The sequence below is a fragment of the Cinclus cinclus genome, chromosome 24, assembly GCF_963662255.1.
Source record: "Cinclus cinclus chromosome 24, bCinCin1.1, whole genome shotgun sequence".
NCBI classification, from domain to species: Eukaryota; Metazoa; Chordata; class Aves; order Passeriformes; family Cinclidae; genus Cinclus; species Cinclus cinclus.
The window spans coordinates 5,218,334-5,237,419 of NC_085069.1; the positions used below are offsets into that span (position 1 = coordinate 5,218,334).

The window sequence follows — 19,086 nt, forward strand, 5'->3', positions numbered from 1 at the left end:
ATGATGCAAAGCCTTTATTTCGTTGTACACATTATCCCCCCCTTTATTCATGCAGTTTTTTTTGGAGTACCTCTTCTGATACCAGTCTACCTCGTTGGAGAGTTACCAGAGCTTTATATTTTAACGTTGCAGAGACCACAAAAAAGTTCCATATGCAGAGGAGGTAAAGACAGATAATTATGGGGTAAATGTCACCCGTGGTTAACACCTCATGCCTGCTGCCTGGGTGTTTCTGTTATGTAACTGCCAGGAAGAAATTTTCCTGGTCCAGAAACTATTATTTTTTAGGTTCAAACCTGATAAAAGATGTTATGGCATGTAAAAAATAAAAAGGGGGAAAAAACACCAGGAAAGAAAGGAGGAAGGAAGCAGGTAAATGTGTCTGTGTTAAGAATTCAGCCTCCTAACAATGAAATCTCAAGGCAGGGAGACCTTGAGTAAAGACATAATGGGATAGCTCAGGTCTGTTCCTCCAGCTCAACTCAACAGCTGAACTTTGGGCACTGGAGTGGGCAAAGGGAATACCTGCAGCTTGTGTTGGCTTCAGAGCTCTGCTGAGCCCCCAGCACACTGGGAAACCAGGCTGCTCGGGGTAGTCTTCTGAAAAATATTTAAAATTCCTAGCAATTGATCCCTTTTGGAATTTCTCAGTGGGAATTAGACTTGCATTCCCATGAAAACCAAGTAGTTCTTGTAAAGATAATGAGGGTTTCCCTTTGTATTGGAAAAGAAATGTAAAAATATCTTTGCGCTTTAGAGAAATTAACTTCTTACAGAGTTACTACAGCTGCACTTTGCTCACAGGGTACTCAATGAGTAAATTGAAAGCATAAGGTACTCTGTTCTATAACTTTTGTAGTTAGAAAATCATCATTTTCTGGCCACAAGCCAGTGCTCAGGATATAAAGAAGTGAAGCATGATACTAATTTGGTTTTTATTTCTTTGAAACATTTTCTTTTTCTATTTTACTTTCAGCCAAGAAAACAGGAATTTATAATATTGTAACAACTGTGTCGTGAAATGTTCTAAATATTTCTAATATAAATATCAACCTCAAGCTGCTTTTCCGTCTTTTGCAGATTCACAGCCCGGGATGGATCTCAGTAACCCTCAGGAACAGCCCATAGCTGCAGGTACTGTGGTGTTCAGTTGTGTTCTTCTACCCTCTCTTGAGAATTTTACTTTTAAATGGAGAAAAAGACATGAATTGCAGGTGGTTTAGGGTCCCAGGACACCGAACAACAGAGTCAAAATTACAAAGATGGGCATTAAGGCAAAAAAGGGCAAATTTTAGGCATTAAATAAAAGCATAGAAATTCAATATAGTATTGGAAAATCACAGTGAAGTGGGGGGAAAAAGATTGTATAGAAGGAAAGGAAATATTTTCAGGAGAAGGCTGGAAGTTTTGATTAGGGAAGCAAGAATAATACAATTCTCTTGGCTGACTGCATTTCTGAAAATATGAATACAAACCTCCTGAGTAAGTTTGACAAGTGTTTCACTTTCTTGTTAATCAAGAATCGAGCCTCTTTTCATCTCCAATGTAATATTTAGCTTGAGAAGGATCAGGGGTGTTACCTTCCAGATGTCAGTAGGTTAAAGAATTTACCAGTAATTTCACATTATTACTGTAAATTTAAAAGATTCCCATAATGTTTGAAAGAAAATACTGTTTTTAAAATGAAATACTGATCTGAAATTTACAGAAATACACATAATGTAGAGTTAGTTTGCATCATGGGATTAATGAAAGAGGCTTTATTTGAAACACTTCACCAGAATAAATTTCACAGTTAAAAATGTGTCTTCATTTCCAAGGAGAGAGTCTGGGATCTCTGGGAATCTGATCTGCATGATAATGTTGATATTTAAAAATACACACGTGGAACAGGCAGAAAAGAGCAAGTGCGTTCAAAGAGGCCTTGATTACATGTGCTTGAGCAATTTTCTGGCCTAAGGCCAGAATGATTCATATTTTGCCCAGAAGAACAAAGTGGATCTGTGATCCCTTTGCCTTGCTCCAAGGAGCTCCATCCCTTCTCACAACAGTTGTCAGAGCACCTATGATAGAGTTAGATATATTGGATTTTATTCCTGCTGTCATTTAGAACAACCTCCAGAATATTTAGATCTGAGCAAAAGCTGAAAATGGGCTCCAGCTGTGTGTGAGAATTTGTGAAGGATTTTGGGAAGTAAAATCATTCCCCAAAGTTCAATCAGAGCATATGTAGAAATAACATTGTGGGTACTGTCAGCAGTGCTGAGTGTGGAGTGTGGGAATGTGCAGGTGGAATCACCTTTGAGGGAATCACCTGGAAATATTCTTGGATAATAAATAGTTAATTATTTTTTGCCCCTTTTATTTTATTTGTTTTTCAGAAGAGCAAGAGGATTTGACAGACTGTAATCTGAACAAATCCCAGGAAATGGAAAGCATGGATAATGTGGAAGATATGAAGGAACACAATCAATCTAATGAAGAAGTAGGAGGTAAAGTCTAGTTGGAATTTTGATAAATAATAGTCCTATTTTGTCTTTTTATTTATCTGATTATGTTATGAGAGCATATCTTTAAAAGTAATAGAAATAAAATTCATTCAGAGCATTTCAACACACTTCAAAGAAGAGGAATATTTTCCATCACGTTCTACCAAGGTCAGTTTTACAGGATCTGTGAAATATGGATGGGAAGATAAAAGAGCAAGTGCATCTGGTGACCCTCTAATGTGTGTGGTAACAAATTCCTAAGAGCAGTTTGCATAAGCAAATCCTGTGTTAGGACTGCAATTTTTATTAATACTGCTAAATCCTTTCATACCTAAAAAAAACTTGATAATTTCCTTTTTTTTTTTTTTTTAAGAAAGAACAAGTTACCTTAAATTCACAGGACCACTCAGACCTGTAAAATTTAAAACTGTAGCAGCAATGCTGTACTTTTAACTGTGGGTGAAGGGGAGGTCGGTCAATTTTTCACGTTTATTGTTGAAGAAAATACCCTTCCTACTGGTCTGAGAGAAAACATAGAGATTAATTAATATAGTCAACTAATACGTACTCTCTTTAAAAACCAGCAAGTCCTCTTCATTTATAGATAAAAGATAGCAGCAGCAGCTCCTGAAACTTAGCAATTTTACAGAGCTCAGGGTTTTACATGTGTCTACGACATAGATATTGAGTTTCTTCCGTGCTGTGGAAGCTCCTAGACAGAAATCTCAGCATTAACAACAGATCCTGCCCATGATCTGAGAGTGTTCATCCATGCCAGGGGCCTCAGACACCACCAGTGAGGAGCATGCCTGGTGGAGGATGTGGGGCACGTCCTGAGACATGGTGTTACCAGTTTCACAGAGCCTTTCAGTACCACAGGTCCATGGCAGTGCAGCAGCCAAGGGAAATTACAGCTGTGGCTTTGGGTAGGAGTTTGAGGTAGAGTTTGTATCACATGAATCAAGTAAATCACTAAAGAATTATGTGTTTTGGCTGTGCAAGTAGCTTTGGTTGTTCCCTCTAACATTAATGTGATTAATTTGCAGAGGTTATACTTCTGCATTATTAAAGACCAAATGTTTTTATTGGTTAACAAATTGCAAGCAAACATAAAGAACTCAATGGAGTGGTGAGATGAATCTCACTCAAGGGTCGTCTACAGTGCCAGTATCTGGAACTCTTCTGGTGGCCTTTCTGGACAGTTTATGGAGAGACATCACACAGGTTTTCTGGCCAAATTCGTGTGTCTGGATTAGGGTGAAAAGCCTCGTATATCCATAGCAGCTGCTGCTTAGCAGGATTCTGCAGTCAAGATTAGCTCATTATAGAGGTCTGCAATATAGAGCCTGCCTTGAGCAGGTGAGTTCTGCTCTGCTTACTCTAAATACAGAAGTTTAATAGAATAGACAGAATATGGAAGAGTTGAGCATTTTTCACATCCAAGGCAGCTGATCTCTCAGATCCCACAGGACATAAAATATTCACAATCATGCTCCAGCTGTTTGTCCACCCCTTGCACCAATTCAACTCTCACTAGCTCACTTCTCCCTGTGCTTTCCCAGTGTGCTAGCCCTTCACTCCTCCTGCTTGCTGAGCTGTGGGTGTAGGAAGCCAGGACAGGGCTTCTTTCCCAAACCCCTCAGTACTGACTACCTGAGAGGAGTTGCTGTAGCTTCTTCCCACCTTCCCATTCCAGGAGCCTTGTCCATACTGTTCCTATGCAGTGTCCAGGCATGAAGTAAGTCCTTTTCCTGTTCTCTGGCTGCCCTGCACCTGCAGTACCATTTCTCACCCTCTTTTGCATACATTTAAGTCAAGAACAACTTGGACACGTGAGAGGCTGTGTCAGTACTGCTCTTACCATTCATTTTTTATATTGCTGCTGATCTCTAAAAGTCTCTTTACCATTTGTTCTAGAATGCAAACACTGAAAATTTGCATCTCAAAGACAATGCTATAAATATCAATAAAACATCATTCCCCTCTAGCAGCCTCCCTTACCATTAGAGCTCATTCATTATAAAGTGAGTATGAGCCTTCAGTACCACAATGCCCCATTCCTTGCTGCTCACTGTAGGGATAAAGCCACAACTTCAAGGAGAAAGCTGCTTCAAATGCACAAAAAAGGTACCTCCAACATCTCCATGTAAAATGGCACAAAATAAAATATACATTGTGCTTGCTTCAGTGCTTCACACACTGTTCTCTGCAGTCATTCTGATACCGGAAGCTCAAAAAAATCTTAAATATTTAAGCATGATGTGCTAGTACTCCAGGCCACGCAATGATCAGTAGGTGCACTTAAATTGCCTCCCAACAACACCAGTTCAGTTGCTCTTGGAGACTGGAATTCACAAATAATCTCAGCTTTCATGTCATGTCCTCTATAAAATAGCAGCATCTCTGTTAGTCCCTGAGCAGTCCTCGTGGGTCAGTAACTACTGTCTGACTTCTATAAATGAAACCACATTCTGGCAGTGCTGTCCTGGTGGGAGGATTATCATTTGGGGATCACTAACCCTGGTAAAAATGAATATATAATATTCTCTGGGATCATAGAATAGAAATATCATCAGTATTGGTGATGGCTTTTGGGAAAAGGATTATGTCCTGCCCACACCTGGAAAACCTATTGGTTTATAATTAAAAAAACCCGATCAATTTGTTTTTTGGCACATTAATACGATCACTAATCCCCTCATTTTATATCAAATTTAAATAACAATAATGAAAAATATTTATGTGGTTCTCATAAATGTTAATCATGTTTGTGAGCGAGCAATTCCACTCCAGCACCTTCCCAATTCGTTGCTGGTGACAGCCTGTGACACAGAAACCTCTCCTTTTTCTCTCCTGAACCCCCGCATGATCCGTGCCCCCGGGGTTTGTTCCATCTGCTGAAGGCCATCATGGGAACACGAGGCCACTGACTCATGGAGAGAGATCAGGCCTTCGATATAACCTCCTTTCCACTGCCTTAGTATGTCTGTAACATGTTTTTCTCCAGCACAATTATGTCTGGTTTTTCCATGTCTTGTCAGCCATCAGTACTGAGCAGGAATCTTTCAGTTTCTTGGACTACATGTTTTTGTGACTCTTGCATTATTCATGGTGACACTGTGAGTATGTTGTGGGGAATTATTCTTAGGCTTTGAGCAGAAGCTGGACCTGCTTAAATCTAGATGTTGTCTGACTTGGTTTGGTGGAGCTTTTTATGCTAAAAGTGGTGCTGGGATCCTTTTAAAAGCTTACAGAGAGTTCATAAAAGCACTAAATTAATGCATAGGGCTGAAACACTATTACTGGGGCTCATTTGCTATTAAAAATTCCACTTTTCCAGCAAACAGTTCTGTATTTGTACTTCCCTGAGCCTGTGCACCAGCTTATGGTGTTTTCCACTTGTGCCCTGACACAGGTGAGATGCCATTCCATGGAAACGACTCAACTTGTCTTATTCCGCCCCCCCTGTTAAACAGGCTTCCATGATGATCAGCACTAAGTATCGGGCAAACAATTAGGCAGCAGGCTATAGTAAAATGGTAATTAAAAGCTTGATGGGGAAGAAGGAAAAAAAAGAAACAAAACCCCCTTTTCTTGCCTCAAGGGACTGGAAGCTGCATGCTGTGGTGCACATGGTGTATGCTCGCCTGCAACCATAAAAATACACTGTTCCCATGGTGCTTCCTGTGTCTAGTCTGAAAAGAGACAAGCAATGAGAGCAGGGGGGAAACACTTGATTTCCCCTGTTTCTTTATATGTTACCAACACTTACCTTTGGTGGCCAAAGTTGACACATCTTTAATTTAAAAATTAAATTTAAAAAGCCATGTTCCTTCCTCTGGGAGTCGCAGTCAGGCACGAATGTTTAATTATGTCTTAATTCTCTCAGCTGTTGAGGCAGACAACTTTTGGGGTGTTACGAATGTCAGCGAGCTTTCATGGTTGTGAGCTAAAAAGAGATAAAAGCCACATTTGTGGTTTATGGATGTTAATTGCTGCTGCACTGAGGTGAGTGAGGGGGGCGGTTGAAAGGCTGGAGTGAGGCAGGAGAGGTGACAGAGCCTCGCTGGGGCGTTCAGCGAGGTTCCAGCGGTGCTGCAAGAACACGCACTTATCTGCTGGAAAGGAAGTGCCGTTTTTTATCAGAATATTACATCTCCCAAGCCCAGCTAGAGCCCCGGCGCTCATGGGACTCGGGGTTATCTCACAACATCAGCAGAAGTTCACTGCAAGGGGATTTCTGTAGTGTTAAACCCAACAAGGAGCCTGTGCTGAACGGGTCAGGCTTCTCTGGGGGCTCTACTGGGACTGAAAGCCGTGTTTTCCTTATCAACAAACGATCCTCCTGACACTGTTTGAACTCTTCAGACTGTGCCGTCAGCGGCAGGAATGCTGCCAGGCACGCTCGGTGACATCAACGGGGCGGTGGTGTCACCCAGCCTGTAAATGATTGACATCAGCTGGACTATCCTGAGCAGTCAGCACTGACACAGACACTCGGATACTCTGATTGACTGGAGATAATCAGAAAGTGCAGCTATTTCTCATTCTAATTAACCCGTTCTAATGATTAGAAAATAGAATTTTAATTTTGAGATATCCTGACTCCCAGTGGAAGCTCTCAGACAGAACAAGGGCTGGAAAGAGGATGGATGCACACAGTTATTCAATAGATGATGGGCTTAATTCCATAGCTTCTAAAAACCCCATTTTTTTTTTCACTTGTTCTATAATGTGTATCTTGGATCCATACAAAATAATTCACTGAAATTACAGGTGAGAGAAATATTTATTCCTTTGGCATCAAAATTAAATCTGGTCCAAGACAGATGATTTGTGATCCCTCCCTACTTGCCCCAGCAGAAAATAAGTGAAGATGAAGAAAATGCCCCTGGGAACTCAAATCACATGTTGTTGTAGGAAATAGTAAATTTTTGGAAATACAGATTAGTGAAAAAGAAATCAGTTAATGGGGATGAGTCACATTTTGCCCCCAAACCAGGCTGTTCATTTGGCACAAAATGGGAGTTGAAGGGACAGGTTCACTGTTTGTGCTGCTGGAAAAGTACCAGAAAAGGAAACAGATCCACGAGAGTCAAAACTTTGCTAAAACATATTCAAATAGTTCCCCGAGCATTGGAATTGAAGACTCTTGTGTCTCGTTACTGACTGACTTTTAAGCGAGCTGTGCACAGGGCGCTCGGTGCCTGTTTCACCTGGGGCTCCCCGGGCCGGCTTTGCCGTGTCCTCATCGCCGCCTCCAATCAGGCCGCTCCAGTTCTTGTTCCGGCTTTATTTCCTTCTCCCGTTCTGCAGCAGCTTTAGGAATTTTGTAAATTCGGAGCTCGACTCGCTGTACTCCCGTGGAGGAGCGTGTGGCTCCGCTCACCTGCCGTGCGTGCCAGCCGCGCTGCTCTCCTGCTCTCCTGGTGCAGGAGCTCCACCTCCAGGAGCGGCTCTGGGAGCTGCAGGTGCTCCCGGACTGGAGCTTTGAGTAACTCTGCTCTTCCAGGGAGGGTTGGGTTTGTTGTGCAGGTCTGAATCGGAGACTCCCGGGAACGTTTAGGCTGGGAAAGAGCTGTAAGATCAGAGTTCCTAAGGGAACACAAAGGGGGTGCACTCACTCCTCTAGAAGGCTATGCCAAAAGGGAGCTACAAATATTTTGGTTAAAAAACCTTAGACAGGAGATGACACAGGTGTAAGCTAAAATTCAAGTCAAAATTTTTTATTACTGGTAGTTTTTTAATAGCTCAATCAAATCAGTGCGCTGCTCAAGGTGTTCAAGAGCATCTGAACCAAGCTCCTGCCTTCAGCCAACATGTGTTAAAATTCCTAAGATATCTACCACAGATTTCCCCATTCTTCATATTATTTTATCTTATTTTTTCTTAGTATTTAATTTTTCTTACAACAATATATTGCACTGTCAGGAAGGCTCCTGGGATATGAATGTACAAAGATTAAATGAAATTATACTTTGAATTTCTCAGGTTTGAAGTTCATTTGAAGCACAGTTGACCAGAGTCGACCGTGCCTGAGTGGTCACATTAGTGATTGGTCCCTTGATATAAGTAATGCCAGTGATTATCTGAATTTAACATGTGGCCTTTCTCAGTCTGACTGTTTGGTCCAGATGTTCTCTGATTAACTGTCTCATTGAAGTCTGATTTAACGGTTGTGATTGTATCTGCCTTGCTGGACTTCAGGAATTGTAATTTTAGAAATGTTTTCTCCGGGTGATGGTATCTTAACGGCAAAGGAAAGGAAGAGCTCATGCAGTTTCATCTTTTTCTTGTTTTTTTTCTTTTTTGTAAGAAGGAGACTTTAAAGATATTCAAATCTGAAAGGATAAGTTTAACAGGTGTCAAAATTAAAATAAATTTCATCTGGGACAGGTGTTGGAAAACCTGGGTCCTGCAGGCCTGAGGATGTGAGATGGCATTCCTTCTGTGCTCCCCTCCAGCACTGGGAGCATAGAAAGTTGAGTAAAAATGGCAAATTATTGTCGCTTTTTAAAATTTAACAACCAAATTAAAATCCCATGGTAGTTTCAGCATACACTAGCCACAGTTTTCCAGCCCCTAGTCCAATTTGTCCTAGGGAAGGTCATTCTGCTTCCCCAAATTCTGTTTGTAGTTTCAGTTACAAGCATTTAAATGCAGTTAAATGAAGTTAAATTTCATTTCCTTTTCTAAACCCAGCACTGCACCGTGTTGCTGTGCAGTTTGTTCTGTTTTACTCCAGCTTTGGGAATGCTCAGGTTTGGGATACATTCCTCCTTTACCCCTATTTCTCTTAGTATAACTTCAGCATGATTTGGAAATGTTTTGAATGAAAATCCTAGAAAAACAATAGAGTATGATTAGGCAGGAAAAGATAATAGAAGGGAAATACTGTGTGTGAAATCATAAATTTCCACAGGAATACTAATCTTTATAAGAAAAACCATTGTTTTAAGTAAGATGCTTGAACAACCAGTTACATAATTCAAGTTTACTGACTCACATGAGCTTGGAAACTACGTGTGTTGTTTGGTTGGTGTTATTTTGCAATTAATTGTACAACTAGATAAATTACACTATGCTTTAATGATAGAGAGGCACTGGTATTAATGAAGTAGAAAATACACATCTGAGCACTTGGAAAATGATGCCTGGCTGATTTTTTTTTATTTTCTTTCCAATTCTCAGTGCTGCATTTCAATTTGATTTGTTCCTATTTTTGTTTCAAGTCACAATAAAACCAAGGAGACTCATTACCACTGAGCCTGCACTCCACAAAGGGGAATGATGAAAGTTTCTTTCTTATATTTAGAAGTGAAAATTCCACCAGGTGCATTTTGCACTGGGTCATTCAGGAATTACCACTCACGTCTGCTTTATAAAATACCTAAACAAAATAATTACTATTTTTTTTTTGTGTAAAAATGACTATTGAAGAACAGTACTAAGAAAATACTAAAAGGCACAAAGATAAAAAAACTCCAAAGCCAATACGTCCAAGTAATAAATGCAATATTTGGGACTTTTAGTGCACGAGTCTCTGCTTTGGCACGTAGTAACACAAAAAAGGACCCGAGGAACGGGACAGGCCCAGTGTCTGCACCCTGCAATGTGTCACCATGTCCTGGTTGGGGTGGTTGTCTCTGCTGTCTAACTGGAAGTTAATTCTGCTGTGAGGTGATTGGTCTTTTTGGTTGGCAAACAATGATCTCATAAAAGCTGTTGGGAAAAAGAGGGAGCCCAGGTTGGAGTCAGAGAGAAAACAAACCAGGGTGGGCCAAAAATGCTTGAAAACATTTCCCTTCCCTAGATGGATATCTGCAGTGGGGTAGAAGAAAAACATGGAGAAAAGTTGTCTTAACTCTGATTGTATTGCCTAATTAAAAAAAAAAGAAACCCTCATGTTGCTATTGTGTCATTTCACATTTTATAATTCCCTATTTGTTACAGTCTCCAAATTCTCAGTATATACATGTAACTATTTTTTTAGGCATAGCGTTGTTTATTTAAATTATTTTCCCCTGGTTTATATTTTTTATGGGATGTACTACTCTCTTTATTCACCAAGGAATATGGAATTTTTGTTATCTTTGCCCCCAGTGTGTTGATTCCATTGCTGAGGTGTTTCTCACAAACACACAGGATTCTGCCTTGAATTTGGGAACTCCACTGACTTTTTCAACTCTGTCAGGCTGGGTTAGGTACAGGAGTCTCTCGTTCTGGGAGGGGAGCAGCTCTGGCATGTGTCTGTAGGGTTTTGTGGGGATAACGGTGATGAATCATCAGTTAATACCTGTCAAACCCAGGTAGTCACAAGAAGCCTCCAATATGCCCTGTATCGACTCCCTTCTTGTTCCTTGGCATCTGAATCCCATTAACAGCTGTCAAAACCTGGTAAACTATTTATATGCTTTCACAATTTGTTTAATTGGATAGTTAGGAAATGGCATACAAGAAAAGCTTTCCTTTTTCCTTTTTTTTTTTTTCTCTTTAGTCTGGCTGAACATCTGTAGCATTAGGGGCTCATTATCTCTGAATTGGCACAGCAAATCAGCAGCATCATTAAAATGCCACATTAAGATGATTAAGTTTCTTTGTTACCCAGTTGACTTTTTGCATGTGCTGAGGATTTCACGATTATGACCCCACTCCTTGTAAAACACTTGAGCTACATCACCCTTTCCTGCCGTTGTCTTTAATGGCTTCTGAGTTTAATTCCTTGTGCTTTTCTGATCGCTCCTGGTAAACTTTGCTTAACAACAGGACAAAACTTATGTTCTCTCCTCTGTATTTGATGCCAGAGTCTCAGATTAAATGGAGAATTTGGGGGATTTTCCTTCTAAAACTTCCTCATAGAGAAAACAGCTAGGATTCAGAAACCCTCCAACTTGCCCTAATTATTTGACTCTCTCGACTTCATTTCTGTATTTTTAGCCTGGAGAAGAGAGGTTGTATGGAGATGTCAGAGCAGCTCTTCAATATCTGAAAGGACATAAAACAAAACAGAGAGGGGCTCTGCTTCAGAAACAGGAGTGACAGGACAAAAAGGAATGGCTTTAAGCTGAAAAAGAGGAAATTCATGTTGAATATATGGGAGAAATCCCTCCCTGTGAGGAGGCCTGGCACAGAGAAGCTGTGGCTGCCCCATCCCTGGGAGTGTCCAAGCCCAGTTTGGATGGGGCTTGGACCAACCTGGAAGAGTGGAAGGTATCCCTGCCCAGGGCAAGGGGTGGGACTGGATGAGCTTTAATGTCATTCCAACGCAACCCCTTTGTGATTCTATCATTTTATAGAGTACACACAAGCATTGTTTGGGTGGTGACTCAGTCTGAAGTTGCCACCACAGCTTTATTTTGGATTTTTTCCAGAACCCATTGTTTTTACAGTGTTTCAGGTGAAACAAAAATATTACTCTGGAGTATGTCTTTCATCTTGTAATCATCTCCCCAGGAAATGAAACCATGTGCATCAGCCTTAATGCATCACACCAGCACTTTGTTCTGTAAAAGCTGCAGCTTTTTTTTTCTCTCAGTGTATATTAACTCCATGAACTGCCTCAAGAAAAATAGTTCTCTGGCTTGGACTCCATAAATGCTTTTTTTTCTCTTACAACCTCTACTTGCCTAATAGAAGACATGATAGCACTTATTTTTTTCCACTGTGGGAACTTTGTTAATGTTTTTAGGGATAATTGTGTTTTTCCTCAGTTAAATTTCCCTATTCTACATGAAGTCACAGCTTCCTTCCTCTTGATTAAGGCAGACCAGCCTGGAAACTCCCTGATCTAATAAAACATGTTGATATGATTTTTAAGTGACAGATACAAACCTTCCACACAGCTGCCAATCTCCTGATCACATGGTATTCCCTGTGCATGCCAGTACAGAGAAAAGTCTGGGCTGAAAAAGTAATCTGGTGGCTCCAGACTCTGCAATCACTTGGTTAATTTTAGTCCAACCTATACCAAGCCATCTTTTCCTCAGACTGCTTTGCACCAAAGCTGTGTCCTGTCTGGCTGTCAGGAGGTGAAGTATCCTATAAACCGTAACAGGTTAAAAAATCCCAAGCCTTCTAATTTATATTTGGGTTAAAAAAGCCTCTTCCCTTGTGGCTTCTCCTGGTCCCAGTCACCAGAAAGTGAGTTTTTCAGTGGAAGTCCACCAAATACCTCCAGGAAAATGTTTGAACTTTGAATGCCATGGACAGCTGAAACAGCTCCTGTTTTTAGCAGAGGCAATGATGGAAAAGCCTTGATCAAAACTCAGGTGCATCCTCCTCTGTTACTAAAAGGAAACATAAGCCTTACATGCAGTATGGAAACTGCAGAGGTGATTCTTTTCCATGGTGGGATCATAAGATGATTTGCCCAGTTTGCACCAGTCCCCAGCGCTGTGCTGTGGGGGGCTCAAACCAGTGCCCACGCTGTGCCACGTAGACCCTGGCAAAGCTCTGGTGCTGTGAGCCAAGAGCTGTGGTGAGAAAGAGCAGCAAACAGCACAGAAGCTTCCACTGGAGGTCACAGCTTGGCCTCACTGCTCAACAACCGCGTGTGATGCAGATGAAAGGTGAGACGTTAAGTAGAAAGTGGGAATTGAAATTGTTTCTGAAAGCACCAACAAGGTGCAGCTGCACTGGGTACTTCCTTTTACCATGCTGGGCAGGATGTAGCAAATTATTTTGGAACAGCCTCCTTTTGAGAGGGAAAAAAACAACCAACCAACCAAAAAACTTTGTTGTTTTTTTTTTCTGGGAAAGGGATGGGTGTTGAAATCTGCTTTCAGCAACTGGCAATCATTTTTCCTTGGAATGTTGGAAATGGTTGTATAAACTAATTTGGAAGGAGTCTTGATAGCAAGATAACCTTCACACCCTTGGACATGTAGTTGGCAGCAGAAGGCAACTGCAGAGGAAGCCCTTTTTCTGTGGAAGAAGGAATCCATGGGATATGAAGCAGAGCTGGTACTGAAGGATCCACAAAGGATAACAGCCCATTTTTTGTGACTCTGGAGCTCCCCGTGACCCTTTGAGCAAACACCTAAACCCACTTGAGCTCATCCAGGACTGGAGAAGCAAGTCCCAACAGCAAAATCTAAATATTTTCCAGGATAGGGGATAAAAATACACAGTATGGGAGAAAACTCCATTCTTCCATCAATATCCCCATCCAAGGAGAGCACAAGAGGGATCTCTAGAGTTTTCCACTCTACTGTGGGGTCTTGTGTAGGACAAAGAAGCCATCACCCACCTATTTCCCTCAGCTCAAGCCAAAATCAGATAGATTGGCAGGGCTTAATATCCATTAGGACAGAGGAGTGATTTTCTCTCTAAAATGTAGCTGAAAATTTTGATTTCATGAAAGTTTGGGTTGCCAGATCTTTCTTTTACAGTGTTGCTTTTATGTTGCCACCTCATTTTCACTGCCACCCATTGTTTGTTCTCAGTATTTGATGTGGTTTATTATTCAGAACCAGAGTTAGTACATATTCAGCAGTTCATGTTCTGTATTTTGGAGAAAGGACAAGTGATTCAGTGCCAGATTGAACTGTCTAACCCTCTGCTGGAGGGAGGAGCAGGTAGCCAGGGAACAAGACTTTCAAACAGGAAGCTGTGTGGTGCATCTTGTGGTGCTTGTCTTCACTCGGTAGTTTGAGGCACAACTTGAGTTTCAACCTTAGTCTGTCTTTTGTCAGAGAACCATGGAACAAGTTGGGTTGGAAGGACCTTAAATTCATCCAGTCCCACCCTCTGCCACTTTCCACTCTCCCAGGTTGGTCCAAGCCCTGTTCAACCTGGCCTTGGACACTTGCAGGGATCCAGGGGCAGCCACAACTTCTGTGGGCAACCTGTGCCAGGGCCTCCCCACCCTCACAGGGAGGAATTTCTTCCATATGCCCAACCTCAGTTTTCCCTCTTTCACCTTAAAGCCATTTTGTCTTGTCCTGTCACTCCAGCTCATGATGAATTGTCTCTCTCTGGGTTCACTGTGGTCCCTTCAGACACTGCAAGGTACCATGAGGTCTCCACGTAACCTCCTTTTCTCCAGGCTGAACAGCCCCAAATTTCTCAGCCAGCTTTGAGCAGAAAAAAAGCTGTCCTGGCAATTATTAAGGATTTTCATGGAAGTGCAGGTAGTGTTGGAGTTAACTGTGGGAAGGAAATTCAGCACCCTAAGTTGGGAATCATCAGCTGTTTATACAGTGTGACCAATTTGCTTGCATTTTCACTCTGTTAGTAAATCATTAGCTGCCTGCTACATCCACGTTTGCCATGGCGCTGCATTCATTTAGGCATTCCTTTGGATTCCTCTGGACTGACTACAGGTCCTGGAGCCTTTTTGAAGGTCATGGATGCTGATCTTCAGGAGATCTCAGGTTCTTTGCCACATCCTCACAAAATTACTTCAGGCAAAACTTTTGGCATTTCTGGGATACATTTATTTATCAGAAAACCCTTACCCTGCCTCTGCTACTCACATAGTAAATCAAGATTATCAACTGCTCCTCACATGTCTGAGAGCTATGGATAAAAACTGTGATTTGCAAGTGAAAATTAGGATTATTGATTAGGCTTAACCAGTGAGAATCTATCCCATAGGAGAACTGTGAGTCCTACACAAATCAGACATATTTCCTAGGTTTGTTTCAAGCACCAGAAATCCATAAGATATACACAAGTTATCCATAAGTTATAAGATATAATTATTCTTTTAAATTTATGTTTTTATGAGTTTTCAATTCACAGAAGTAACCTGAAATGCTGATTTCTATAAAAATAATAATTGTGAGTGGTGTGAAAAAGTGTTTTCTTTTGAATCCTGTCTAGTCATTTCAAGAGACATTTGTACTGTATTATTCTTTCATAATCTGTAGAAGGAAATTCTCCATTAAAGATGATTACCAGGAAGGTTAATTGCTTTCAAGGGTTATCTCACTGTGAGTATCACTAAGTGTCTATGACCAGTGAAGTTTTACATCTCAACTTCATTTCTTCATCTGCATATTTCAGTAATACTTTTAGGAAGATTGATACTGTTGTTTTATATAAATTTTAGTGTGTTTTTTCCTAAGGTGCATAAGATTAACCTATTTTTTCACTCTTGTGCTTTGTTTTACCTGCAGATGATGTGATTAAAGTGAAAGGTGAATACAGTGAAAGAGAGGAGAGTGCTTTAAATTCCGAGCCTATGGAAAACCTGGAAGAATCTGAACTGCCTTACACATATCCCAGAGAATATAACGAATATGAGAGCATTAAACTGGAAAGACACTCGGGTTCATATGACAACGTCAGGCCAGCTAGTGGAAAGATGAATTGTGATATCTGTGGATTAGCCTGCATTAGCCTCAATGTCTTGATGGTTCATAAGCGTAGCCACACTGGTAAATATCCCTCTGTTGTTCTTGTAAGAGCTGGAGTACTAAAGAGGCGATAATTTTTAATCTAGACTAGTTATTTTAAAAAAAGATACCAAAGTCAGGGTTACCTTGTTCTGTCCTTGACACCACACATGGTCTTTATCAAGTTACTCACTGTTCTGTGCCTCACTTTACCCACCTTTCTTCTTATTGATATTGAATATTATTAAAAGCAAGTTGGTGAGGCATTTTAAGAATTTTGGATGAAAGGCACTATGTAATGCAGTATTTCTGGCACAAAGCAAAAGTTAATTTGGTTTTGTGCTGCCATTTTCAGTCTGTGTATAAATTTCTCTCTGTGCCATACTTTGGCAACAAACCAATGAGCATCTTAAGTTTCAGCCTGCAGTAAGATAAGACATTTTTTTCCTTCTAAAAATTGCTGGCTTGTTGGAATCAGCCTCCTCCAGAGCGCTTCTTTCCATAGAAGAACTGTGCAGAGTTTTCCATAGTCCTACATATGCTACAAGCAGCTCTGACACCAGAGCTGCACCTCCTTCCCACTAAAGTCACACTCTGTGCTTCTATAGAAAGAAATCGATCCAATATCTCATTCTTTCCTCTTCCAAAAAGGCAGAGGGCAGCATGATACCCACATAACCATTAAATGTCCTTTTCTGTATGTCATTTTAAGGTGAACGGCCATTCCAGTGTAATCAGTGCGGAGCTTCCTTTACTCAGAAGGGAAACCTCCTCCGCCACATTAAACTACACACAGGGGAAAAACCTTTTAAGTGTCACCTGTGCAGTTATGCCTGCCAAAGGAGGGATGCGCTTACGGGTCACTTAAGGACACATTCTGGTAAGTGACTTCACAGGCACTCCATGTGTTTTGGATGTGTGTCACTGGGACACTCGGTGTGGAAAAGACAGTCAGCAAGGTTTGCTCAGCCTGTGGAAGGCTCAACGCAGAGCAGTGACCACTCACTGCTGCTCCTGCAGCCAGCTCGGGACTGGCTCTGCTCTCTGTGCAGAGAGAGTGACCACAGGAATCCATGTCACAGCCCACAAACCTGCTTGCACAAATAACTCCATGGTATTTTCACAGCATCACAGAATCATTCTGATTGGAAAAGACCTCCAAGATCATCAAGTCCAACCTTTGACCCATCACCACCTTGTCAGCTCATTTTCATACAAGTGGAGCTGGCTGCGCCAGCAAGCTCTGAACTTGAGGAGAGTGTGAGACATGCTTTGCTGGGACTTCCTCCCATCCCATTCTGAGCTGTGAGGAAAGCTCCAGGAGCACAATCCCAGGCTGATGACTCTAATGCCACCTCACTGTGGTGTAGTGCCTTTCATCTGAATCTTTTAAAATGCTCAACAGATGTTTCTTCTCAAGCCTGGTAGGGTGTTCTGTCCATTTTACAGATGGGGAAATGGAGGCACAGAGCCGAGGTGACTTGGATAACAAGCCAGGTATAACTCAATCTTAGCTGCCCCTGTTCTGCAGGAGCCAGGTTGTGCTTGCCCTTGAATTTGTCTGTATCTTGTGTTCTACATGGGCTCAGAAAGAAAACCTTGATTCTAAATGATAGATGCTATCACTGCACTGCACTATACAGAAAAAAAGTTCAACCTCACAAAGAATCAAAGTCAAAAATGAGCTTATCTGCCAAGAGTAAATGAGATTCTGATTTAATCAAGACCAGCAGCGTGGTGCTGTCCCCCACCAGCACAATCCTATAACCATCACACTTCAAGCAAGACAGTGTTTTAGTGGTCTCTTATGGTTATTTAAATTCTTTTGTTGTTTCTTTTTCTAGTGGAGAAGCCTTACAAATGTGAGTTTTGTGGAAGGAGCTACAAGCAGAGGAGCTCGTTAGAGGAACACAAAGAGCGGTGCCGGACTTACCTGCAGAATGCTGGCATGTGTGAGGCTGGTGAGTTTATCAAATTACAGTGGTTTTGGGGTTTCACTACATTACAGGGCTTATAAAAGGGCATCTGGTGAGCTGTTAACCCACAGACTGAGAACAGCTTTTCCTACACTCCTTTTCAGTAACCTGAGGGGCTATAATGTTCTAAAGGGGCTGGTTCATCATAGCCCTCAGGAAGGCAGTTAGAGACTGTTTTTATTTTAATAATTTTTTCTTTAACAGTTACTTGGTGCAAAACATCTAGAATACCTTGTACCCAGAATTTCTGGAGGTGATGCTCAGTGAGTTAAACTATTCCTATATATTATTGCTGTTATGTTGTTTACAGGATGAGTTGTTGACAGCTGTTCCTGTCTCGGTGTGTTTGATGGTTCCCTTTCTTTAAATAAGAACTGTCAGAATTTGCAGCAGTTTTAGTGGCCTGGATCCAGGGCATGAAAAGGGAGTATTATCCCAAAAATCACTGACAGATCAGCTTAGGAGGGAGTGAGAGGTAAAGGGCTTCTTTGAGTATAGAGCTGCCTTTGGAAAAGATGAAATGTATCAAAACATGGTTTTTCTTATTTTCCATTTTGCAGTCTCAGTGCTACCATTCCAAAATCTTTTAGTGAAAATAATCACCATAATCTTTGTCCCTGCTTCACCTGAAGTGTTCAAATCCTAAAATGAACTGTGTGATTTGAATCTCACCACACACCAATAAATCAGGAAAAATTTGCTCTTGCCATTCAGAGTCAGGGAGTGGTTGTGAGCTCCCAAAGGCTTCTATGACTGATCTAAGCAGAGGTGAGGCTTCATTTTCAGAATTCAGGCTCTCATCTTTTGCTGTGCAGCCTTGAAAAAACACCAAATAATGGAAACATGGAATCACAGAGGGTTGGGGTTGGAAAGGACCTTGAAGATCATCCAGTGCTCTCTTGCTGTCATGGGCAGGGACACCTTCCACTAGACCAGGGTGCTCCAAGCCTTGTTCAATCTGGCTTTGGGCACTTTTTAGGACCTTTGGACACAGGGATGGAGCAGCCACAGCTTATCTGGGCAACCTATGCCCGAGCCTCACCACCCTCACTGGGAGGAATTTCCTCCTAATAACTCTATCAACATCAGTAAGGACAAGATTCTGCAGGAATCATCACAAGCCAGGCCTGAAAATCAGTGTGAAGAGTCATTGGTATGTGATGAAAACCTTGGGTACAGGAGTCCCTACACTGTGCATAGTGAGTAGGTTGGTGTTTCAGGCCTTGTGGCACAGGCAGGAAACCTCCCAGAGAACCATGATTTAACAGTGTGTTTCATAGA

General features: G+C 41.4%; 1 protein-coding gene across 1 annotated transcript in view; it reads left to right on the forward strand.

The window, feature by feature from the left end:
* Nucleotides 1-1,080: 1,080 nt before the first annotated feature.
* The window catches only part of IKZF3 (IKAROS family zinc finger 3), a 28,187-nt gene continuing 10,181 nt past the window's right edge, over nt 1,081-19,086 (forward strand). Inside the window, exons 1-5 of the mRNA XM_062508287.1 lie at nt 1,081-1,134; nt 2,382-2,492; nt 15,611-15,871; nt 16,542-16,709; nt 17,674-17,790. Coding sequence (XP_062364271.1) covers nt 1,095-1,134; nt 2,382-2,492; nt 15,611-15,871; nt 16,542-16,709; nt 17,674-17,790 — 697 coding nt within the window. The 5' untranslated portion in view covers nt 1,081-1,094. The remainder of the gene's footprint in view (nt 1,135-2,381; nt 2,493-15,610; nt 15,872-16,541; nt 16,710-17,673; nt 17,791-19,086) is intronic.